This window comes from Ciona intestinalis, unplaced genomic scaffold (genome assembly GCF_000224145.3).
Source record: "Ciona intestinalis unplaced genomic scaffold, KH HT000025.2, whole genome shotgun sequence".
NCBI lineage: Eukaryota > Metazoa > Chordata > Ascidiacea > Phlebobranchia > Cionidae > Ciona > Ciona intestinalis.
This window is the reverse complement of record NW_004190347.2, coordinates 286,438-296,687: the sequence shown is the minus strand read 5'-3', so window position 1 is coordinate 296,687 and position 10,250 is coordinate 286,438. Positions and strand designations below refer to the sequence as shown.

The 10,250-nt window shown below is 37.1% G+C and overlaps 1 protein-coding gene across 1 annotated transcript in view; it reads right to left on the bottom strand.

The window, feature by feature from the left end:
- LOC100185954 (neuron navigator 3) overlaps window positions 1-10,040 on the bottom strand; it is a 24,709-nt gene extending 14,669 nt beyond the window's left edge. The window contains exons 1-16 of the mRNA XM_026837831.1: window positions 9,872-10,040; window positions 8,005-8,122; window positions 7,786-7,838; window positions 6,551-6,623; window positions 5,626-5,725; window positions 5,175-5,269; window positions 4,737-4,927; window positions 3,988-4,572; window positions 3,803-3,925; window positions 3,350-3,461; window positions 2,911-3,039; window positions 2,516-2,691; window positions 2,209-2,279; window positions 1,878-1,978; window positions 1,379-1,561; window positions 970-1,093 (exon numbers count right to left, since the gene is read on the bottom strand). Coding sequence (XP_026693632.1) covers window positions 970-1,093; window positions 1,379-1,561; window positions 1,878-1,978; window positions 2,209-2,279; window positions 2,516-2,691; window positions 2,911-3,039; window positions 3,350-3,461; window positions 3,803-3,925; window positions 3,988-4,572; window positions 4,737-4,927; window positions 5,175-5,269; window positions 5,626-5,725; window positions 6,551-6,623; window positions 7,786-7,838; window positions 8,005-8,122; window positions 9,872-9,925 — 2,288 coding nt within the window. The 5' untranslated portion in view covers window positions 9,926-10,040. The remainder of the gene's footprint in view (window positions 1-969; window positions 1,094-1,378; window positions 1,562-1,877; window positions 1,979-2,208; window positions 2,280-2,515; window positions 2,692-2,910; window positions 3,040-3,349; window positions 3,462-3,802; window positions 3,926-3,987; window positions 4,573-4,736; window positions 4,928-5,174; window positions 5,270-5,625; window positions 5,726-6,550; window positions 6,624-7,785; window positions 7,839-8,004; window positions 8,123-9,871) is intronic.
- Window positions 10,041-10,250: the final 210 nt, after the last annotated feature.

Sequence of the window (10,250 nt, the reverse complement as noted above, 5' to 3'; positions counted from 1 at the left end):
CGCGCCGCTCTTACTTTGAATTGCAATCATCTATATTAAACAAAGAAGCTCCCAAAAGAACAAGTCGCGACAGCCAATGACATCATACATACGTCACAATAAGCACGGTGCAGACATCCGGGGGTCACAATGGAAACCAGTGACATCATGCTGTGATGACGTCAAAGTTACACGTGTGACGCCACATACATGACAAGGTATCCAAACACTAATCACATAAACTTTAGCTCCAAATTCGACACATTCGAACACCGTACACAACATAATTGGACAAAAAACACATAAACTTCACTCTTGCAAAGATACAGTATAAATAGATTGCTGCTATATTGAGACCTTTTAGGTCGCAAACCCCATTTTAGAACAAATGGCATAAGATCTAACTTAACAAGCTTGACCTATAAGAGCTACATTAGAACGAACTATAGCACAACGACCTGCGCTACATTTACCTTCAATAAAGGGCATTGGCATTTAGCAACACCTGTACGCTATATACACCCCATAATCCTTTAAACAGTCGAAAGAATTCAAAATCCCGAACCGGGAGCAACTTATAAGATTATGCTGGAGATTAAACGAACGTTTGTGTTTAATGAGTCTGTTCCATTTCAAACTAACAAGGATTACGATTTCCTAAAGTACTCCTACCTTACTTAGAGAAATGGCTTCTAATCTAAATGAAGTGGATTCTTAAGAACAACTACTTTATGCTAATGTTAACCATATGTGCATTATAGCTAGGTCATTGAATTGGCTTTGCATTGTTATATTTAATCTATATAACATACATTCATATTACATAATACATACCTACCGTTATACTACTATTATGACGTCGAACTACGTCATGTTATACTACGTCATGTTATACTACTTCATATTACATTACGTCGTGCTATATACGTTATGTTATATATGTCTTTTTATTTACGTCATGGTATGCTATACGTCATTAAAGGGACTTACCCTTTGCTTTCATTTTCAGGGGTTCCAAGTGGATCGCCTTCGCTGACGTAACCAGCAGTGACGTCACGCCATGCTGATCGAGGATAACGAGCAGAACGAGTTCGTTGGAGCGACGAAAAGCGACCTGAACGGTTGTGATTATAAATTAGTGGGTAGCACTCGGGTGTTGGGGTAATAGACCTACAATTTAGGTCTTAGGTGTGCCTCACTGGAGACCTCACTCTTATAGAATCTACATTATTAAGTGTGCATAAACTGCATCTGTGGGGTCTAGACAGTAGCACCCTGGGTGTTTGGGTAATGGACCTACATTCCAGGTCTTACGCCTATCTCATTAAAAATCTCACCCTTATAGAATATAATCTGTTTGAGTAATAAACAAGTCCCAAGGCGTATATGCTATTCTTACCTGGTTCGAATCTGTAATCTCTTGGCTGAGCTAAAGTTTCACCCGCGTGTAACTTCGGGCTTCGTGAGATAATAGAGTTGCGCGGACTCGTGCGGCTGCTTAGCAGGTTGTGGTGCGATCGGTAGATGCCAGCAGAGGGCGAAGGTATTTCTGGGATTGTCTTATTTAGATCGTCGAAATCAGCTGTAAAAAATGACGACTACGTTATTGGTATAAACCATAGGTTTACGATCACTTCATGAACAGACTTCTGTACAATTTTGCGGGACAACTTATATTTTACAAATAAATATGTAATGTTGCTGCCCGTTTTAGGAGATTGAAAACCATACAGCGGAGCCACGCCCAAAACATTGTTATCATGGACTTGTGTTAGGTTACCTACTACAGTGGTTCATGGTTCACAACGACTTTTAGTTGTAATGTTGGATATTAGTTTATGCTTAATATTTCGTCCCACCAAAATAACCCATATGCGCTAACCGCATAAACAACCAACCTCCGTCCAATTGTGCAGATATTCTACGTTGTAGTGCGTCACCTTTGCGATGACGTAGTTGTGTGTTACGTAACGAACACATGGTCGCTTCAAGGTTGTGTCTGTTTAATGAATGAATAAATAAATGAGTGAAAGAACCCACCTTTTTGACGACAGTCGTTATTACAAAAAAAACATTCGTCAAATAAGGCCACACTGAACAACTTAGTTGTTGTGTATTTTGATTGTACTGCTTAATCTTAATTCGCCATTTCAAACCTATGATTAGACGCCGAGCCAGTGTTTCCGCAACATTTTTTGAAAAAGAGTTTAACAATCAGTTTTCACGAACCTTAGATCGGCGATCCCTTTAACAGCTTTCACTCTCGCTTCTTCGGGAGTCGTCACTTCGGTGGATTGCTTCTAACAAAATGGATTACGTGTACAAACCATAGTTGGTAAATAACTTTAAAACATAATAGGGCAATAGTACAACTCTTGCCAAAATACCAATACCCCCAGCAAGCCTCGCAGTACGAATCCAAACTTATACAATATAACACGCTATGGTTGAGGTAATGGTCCAGCTCAGGCCTAAACCGTATGTCACTTACTCACCATACATTACAGTTAATATTATTTTTATAAAAAAAAATTACCTTGAGTTCCTTATTAGGGGATTCCCGGCCGTCTGCTACAGAATTTCTTTTGGGGGGTGGAGGGGGAACCGATTGTTTCGTAGGATGACGCATGAATGGAGCTACTGTTGCCGTTTTATGCGGTTTGTTCGTCATACGTGGCGAGCCAAGACTGATACTAACCGGCTCTACCGGTTCTGCAGTTGATTAATTGATTAATTAACTAAGTTTTAATTACTTCACGTCAGAAATCGTTGGTTTAGCAGCGACGCATTTATTTGACACTTTTATTCCAGTAGTTTTTACCTCTAGCGTGATTTATCGTTTTGCTGCTAATTCCATTCTCTTTGTTGTTTTAATTAATTTGATCTTGTTACAATATTGGAAGAAATAAATTTATGTTATGTATTACTTACTCTCATACGACCCGTTCACTTTGATTTGACCTTTAGTAACCTCAATGTCGTCACGTGGTGGAGGGGTCGGGGGGTTATCCGGGGTCATTGACCCAAAGGTAGGATCAGGGGTAACAATAGGGATCGGGTCTAAAAAATAATATATTACAGTTAAATAAAAACATCTTTTTCTTCAAAGTATATTTAAAGAAGAAAAAGGTAAATTTAAAATAAAACGTAATTTCATTAAAAAAACATCTTTAAGAACCAAGCTACGAAAAAATATTACACTTTTATGGTTTTTCAAAGTAAAACATGTTCGTTGGTGAATTATATAACGATATCCTCTAAAACAGCTTTGTCAATTGTTTTAAAACACAATTAGGAAATCTGGGATATTATTTGGTAACGGCATCCATCTTACCCCTCCCTACCAACATAAATAAAACTACATTCTCACCAGATATTGTAGGTCTTGGCTTTTCCGTTTTCGAATCCGAATTCTTTTTGGTGAAACTTGTCTTTGATGACGTCACATCCTGTGATGGACTTTTGGGAGATTTCTTATCCACCTGAAAAAATGTAATAATTGAGACGTTACAAATTCAATAAAAAAAGCAGCGAGGAGGGGGTTTGGTTTGTGGGGAATCACCTGTTGGTTCTTAACCTAGGTTGGACAACACTATATAGTGCTGTTGTGTAGGATGGATATCGTTAGCACTTAAATTGCCTATTTCGTGAATACGGTTTTATAATCATGTAAATATTTTTTGTTAACTACCTAATGGGACGATAAAAGAGAATGAAAATATAAACCATTTGCTTGATTGTTTCACGCTATCTTGTTTGACAAATCTTGAAAGTGAGCAACACAGTAATATATTAATTACGAACCAAATTTTTACTCCCTTACCTGTTTTGAACTGAAAGCTTTTCCAATTGAAGATTTCACTCCCTTTAAACCACTCGTGGATTTCCCAGGTGGTTTCCGTACTGGGGATTTCCCTTGGTTCTTGGCATTTTCGTCCGCTGGTTTCTGGAGTAAAAAGGAAAGGTAATTTTCTTTTTAAAGTATATTATACAATTTTATTTTCAAACCTGTAACTGGGTAGGACGCTTTATTGCTGACGTAGCGATTCGTGACGTAGGCGGGCATGACTCAGCTCGTTTTTTCGCTGCTGACGTCACTGAAGTTACGCTTTTCGACGATGACGTAGAACGCGTCTTCGAGTTTATTGATGACGTACTTGTTGCCGTGGTAACAGTTCCCAACTTCTTCAAACGACTTATGACAGATCCTGGCTTCTGATTGGCTGGATTTTTAGGGGCGGGGTCGGTCGGTCGCTTCGACAAAGTTGAATCTTTTGCCGAAACGTCTTTCCGAGCGACAGGGGCTCGCTTTGGGGAGGTACCTGGGACCCTGCTCACTGGTTTTGCGATCGCCGATTTTTGAGTCTTTTGAGGGATTCCTGCCCCACCGTTCTTCCGCATTTCAATACGACTCCCGTTTGCGGTTGGTGGTTTACGAGTTGCTCTATGTAACCTGGAGGTTCCCGTACTTACATCCCCAGCCCCATAAATTTGCTTCGTGTCGATATCCGCAAGCGACGATTCTGACGTCATAGAGGCAGCTGATGACGATGGATTAGAAGATTGTGACGTCACAGTGTTAGGTTTAAACGTCTGGAATAAAAAAAAAGAAAATTTTGAAATGTTATGGCGGGTTAAGACTGAACACAGTGACGTCCACAGTGGTAGCAGCGTTAAGCCTTGAACCCGTATTCTCTTGGCTAGAGACATGAGCCACGAAGCCGGGTTAAAACAGACAACCTGGGTTAAGCACAAACCTGCAAAGTTGGGGTGTGGGATTTCGGTGCCAAGAGCCGCGTGGTGGCGCTGTGCTTTGCGCTCATTGATTTGCTTCGCCACGGGGAGGTAGCAGAGGGCTCGGCTATTCTCGACTGCGGAGAAGCCCCATTGAATACGTTGACAGGTGATGTGGGGGAAAGACGGCTTACTGAGCCGTTGCTGGCGTCGTCTAGCGGGAAGAAAAATATATTTAATTGGGGTGTATGTAAAACATTTTTCAACGGTAACAGGTCGTCAAACACTCTAATATTTTTTTACCAAAAATTAACCTTAAAAATGCAAACAGAGAGTTCGAACCTCTTGTTAGGTATATGTTAGAAAAAGTCATTAGGTACTGTCATATTTTTTACCAAAGTTTTAGCTTAAAAAATGATAACAGAGGGTATAAAGTTCAAACCCCTTGTTAGGTAACTCACCCAAGTTGATTCTATTCTTATCATTTGCGTTGAAACTTCGGCTTTTCCTATTCACGCTGACCGTAGTAGGCTGACGGAGACCTGTTCGTTTTGACCTGGAAGAAAAAGGATGAATGGTTACGAAGAGGAAGAAGTTGTTAAAATATACAAATAACTGTCCGATTTCAAGTTTTATTTAGCTTTTTTTAGAATTTCATTATTTTCTTGTTTTTCTATTTGATATATAGGTAGCAACGAGCATCAAGCCCGAAACCATTGTGCTACGTCACCGGGTTCTTCTGTTCTTCTATTGATTTATTCTATATGGGTGTCGTCGTAAGCACCTTGGATATAAGCCAGATTTGGCCCATTACTCCAACACCCCATACGGCCTACGTTACCGGGTTTATAGTATAAGCAATACAAACATCCACACAACGTTTATCTTAAATATAATATACATTCCACTCACTTTGATGAATCCGCCATTTTAAAATCTTGAACTTTCTGTTTAAATCTTGATAAATGAAAAAAGAGAGCAAGGACTGACTTCAGCTCTCCACGGTAGAGACCTGAGTGCAACATATTAATTACTAAGCTGTTTGTGGAAATATATGGAATATGCAGATCATTGCAATCATGCCGCCCTCTAGAACTATATCTGCAACCATAACAATTGAAATAAAATAACAAGTAAAAACAAAAACAATAAAGAGAGAAAAAAAGAGAGAAAAAAAAAGAGAAAAAAAAGAAAAAGAAAGACCATAGGCATAAGAGGAAGGTAGATAGAGAGAGAAAGAGAGGGGGTATGGGTGTTAATAGTGTAAGATATAAGGAATTACGACTATCTATAAAACTCTAATATATTACATATTGCAAGTAATACATCATAAGAATGCTATAGATTTATTATTTTAATCAGCTTTTTCGTCCTATTTTGCCTCCTTAAATGAAGAACGACTTAAAATCAATACGAACAGACTGCATAGTTATTACGTTACTATATATTGTCAGAAATATTTGACGCGGACTATAAATTAGAAGAAAATTGCACAGGAAGTATTAGGAGCTGCCAATAAATTACGATAAATTTAGTTTTTGGAAAACTATAAGAAAATGGTCACTTAGCTTTAAGATGATGATGTTAAAAAGTAAAGTATAACAGAGGTTCTACTTATAATGTATTTTATGTAACAAGTTGATGTCTTACAGCGTGGCACACCATGGAACCTTATATTTAGACCAAAATTCATATCTTACTCTGATACCCAAGCTGCAACAAAGCACGTGGCCTGAGCAATAGCCGATAATTGTACCTTGAAAACCCATGGCATGTCTCGCTGTAGAATCTTACCCATATAGAATACACATAATATTAGTTTATATAACGCTCTTACCGATAGCTGTTACGTCGTTTAGAACAACTTTATTCGCTTCAAGAACTTGTAAACATCTATCTAAGTTGTAAAGCTAAAACGTATAAGAATAAAGTGACCACTGGGTTAAAGGAACTGGCAGTTAAACACAAATGCCTGAAATAGTAACAACTACGAACGGCAGCAAAGCTTCGAGCTAACTACTATGCCACGAGACCAGCCACAAGGGCAGACAAAATTGCTTTTATTGGCCTTTCTGCAGCCTTGTTAGCACAAGCTTAAAAATATCCAAAACAAATAAAATCAATTAAACGATACATAAACACATTTTTAAATGTAAATAAGGTTCATTTGAATATAGTAACAAATGAAAACAAATCAAATGTTTATTCAAAGTATTCATAAAACGAGAATTTAAATAAATAGCCTACGAAAATGGTAATTTATGTAAAAAATGCTTGTTTTAAATTTTACTGTAACAAGCGATTGGTAGACGCCTATGCGGGAATTTCAATAATATAAAAAAACGAGATTAATAATCAATTAATTGGCTTCATACCCGCAGAATATTGAACATATGGACGGATCAATATTACTTGTAGGCACGTTTTAACATACGTTCAATATACGGTTATTAAATATGGAAGCTAAACCAATAATTAGTGGCCTTAAATATAGAGTATGCGGTTAATGTATTTTGAATTACTAATGTGCTTTGTAGTTAGTCAATTATTCAAATTTAATTAAAATTTCAGTTTTAATTTTTAATTAAAATCTTTTCTCATTAATTTTAAATCATTTCGACGGTTCTGTAACGATAACAATTGTGATTTATCTTAAAAGCGATTGCATGAAAAATCTGTTCTATTTAACGTTTGGTTGGTCGAGGTCCTATAAGCGCGTCACGAGACCTATGATTTAGACCGGATTTGGCCTGTTACCCCAACAACACCCAGGGTGCTACAACCTACTAGTAACCACTGGGCTTGGAATAAAGTTTACTAAGTATCTCTATCCCAGCATGAGTGTCGAGTATCGAACCCGCTACCCTTTACTTACAAAGAAAGCCCACACTAAACCCGCACGGCGTCAGGTAACACACATAAAAGTTACATACAAATACACAAACCCATCAAACTGGTGGTTCTGTCGTAAGACAATTTTTAAAAGTAGGATATTTTTTAACTGTACGACAATTTTAAAAGTTCTGTACTATCACGTTTGTTAATATTGCAAAGTAAAAAGTATTTTCTTACCTTTTGCTTTGCTGTAGACGGATTAGCGTGGATACGATCCACTTGTTCTTCGCCTGTTTAATAAAAGTACATTTATTTTAAGAAAAATATTGGGGAAAATATACCTAAATTTCATTTCTCGATGAGTTTTTCCAGTTAGCAGACCAAAAATCGAAATCACATTTTGTTTTTCATACCAGTTAAGCCGCTAAAATATGATTCACATTACATATTACTTACAAACGAAGTTTACAATATCAGCCAACAGTAGTCCGTCCCCAATATCCTTAGGTAAGTCTTGGATAAGTCTTTTAACTCCTGTCTTTTCCAGATGATGATTCGCCCAATCCGTGTAGATCTGTTGAAATAAAGCAACTTATTAAATGGAATCCAAAATTGCCAATTTTTAAATAGTTTTTGACCCGCAACACCTTTTTTTATTATTATTTTAAGTTTAGCTAATAAATACAAAAACGGTTTCCAGCATTGGAGAAAAAATAAGAATTTCTCTGAATACGAAAATGTGCTTTGTCCCTGTTGTAAAACATTAGTTTAATAATGTAACCCGAATAGAATACATGACGTTTAAATACTTTGGCTAGTAAGTAAAATACAACAATTCCACCACATGAAAATACACCATGCCACCGTTATACAATTTTAAACGTGTTATTTTTAAACTAAAAAAATAATTCAAACGTTCAAGACTTGTCAATTTACATTAAACATGTATCAGTACGGAAAGGATCTCCTAAACTTAGGTGTAACCAGTAACACGGAGTGTTTTTTATAAAGTTACCAGCTTTATTTACACACAGGATGCTTAACTCTTGTTTCAAGTTTCAGAAAAAGCTTTTACGTCACCATCTGTTCACCTTTTAACCTCTACATTACAGTTCAAAACACCACGCAACGGCTGCTAACTAACGACAAAGAGAAGACGTAACAATTGTCTTAAGTCTTATCACTATATAGCTATGTAAGCTTATACTGATTACAAATACTTCAATAATCGATATTTAAAATGCCGGATTCACAACTTATTAGCTTTAAGAGGCGACACTTCAGTGTGACGAAGAGCCTAGATATTGGAGTTAAACTAAAACAGAATTGTATTCAATCTTGGGGCAATTTTTTTTCTTAACACAAAGTATGTCTATACAAAAAGTCGCTGACAAAAATAACCTAGATTTTATTGAAACAAAATCTTTGGTCTGTTTTAAGCCTTCACGTATAGTAGGGTGGGGGAAGATGGGACACCTTTTCAATCTATTTTCTTCTCCAATTTGGTAGTAAACATTCATTAAACGATTTTTTATAAAACTTTATCCCCACGGCTCCCATAGACTGTTGTTATTTGTTTAAAACACGATCAGGATATTTGGTTATTATGTGTGAAAGGTGTCCCATCTTGCCCCACCCTACTATATCTTCCATGCAGCGAGGCGTTTGATAAATTTTACCAGAAGATGAACTGTTTATGCCCTGCTATAGCAGCCGAAACAGCTACAATAGAGAATTCGGTCAGGTATGTAAAACTAAAAAAAAAACATTTGGGTTTTGAGAATAAAAGCAAAGTTAAATGAAACCCCGCGGATTCGAACCTAGCAAATTATTGTAACAATCTACAGAATCCACAAAACTAAAGCGTTCGAGAGTTCATTTAAACCATTGTTTTGTTATTGTTTAGCGACAATGAGGATTGATTATCGAACTTATCGATTATGACGTCACAATGTCACGTACGTGGTGGAACGCTAGACAATGTACGGCACTCGATGACAGAGACATCGATGTAGTGGTTGAGATATAAAGATTATATTTCATGTTGTGACTTTGTAGGAAAGATAAACCGAAAAATGGGGACAGGTGTGACATAGGCTAACTCTGGCCTTGGGGTGTATGGCTTAACCTCAGGTCCCAGGGTCGACCCATACAAAAGACACGGACAATTAACAAAAGTTTAGTAACCACCGCATTATAAACTGTAAAATAACCCACAAAGCTACATACATGGTAACTCATAGGCAGGCACGAGGTGTAATAAACGTGAGAATAGATAAGTTACATTCATTCAATAAAGTTCACATGAAGACCACAAACTTACTGTCCGTTCAATATCCCGCGATTTTTTCGCCGAGAAAGCTGGACGACGATCCATAGCTTACAGTTACCTGTCAATCAACTGGACGCTGTCAATCAACTTAAGTGACTGTCAATCAACCAACACTTATCTCTAACTATCTGCTTAACCAAAATGTCACTTATACGATAATAAATGAAGTCTTTTTTTATAAACATTTGGTACATTTTATAAACTTATCATATAGTAGGGTGGGGTCAGATGTTTTCATTCACTTTTATTGGCTCATATTTTTTAATTGTTAATTCACAATTCGAAAACATAGGATATTACATGCTAACAGAATCCATCTTACCCCACAGTACTATATACGTTTTATAAACATTCGCTAAATTTGTCATAA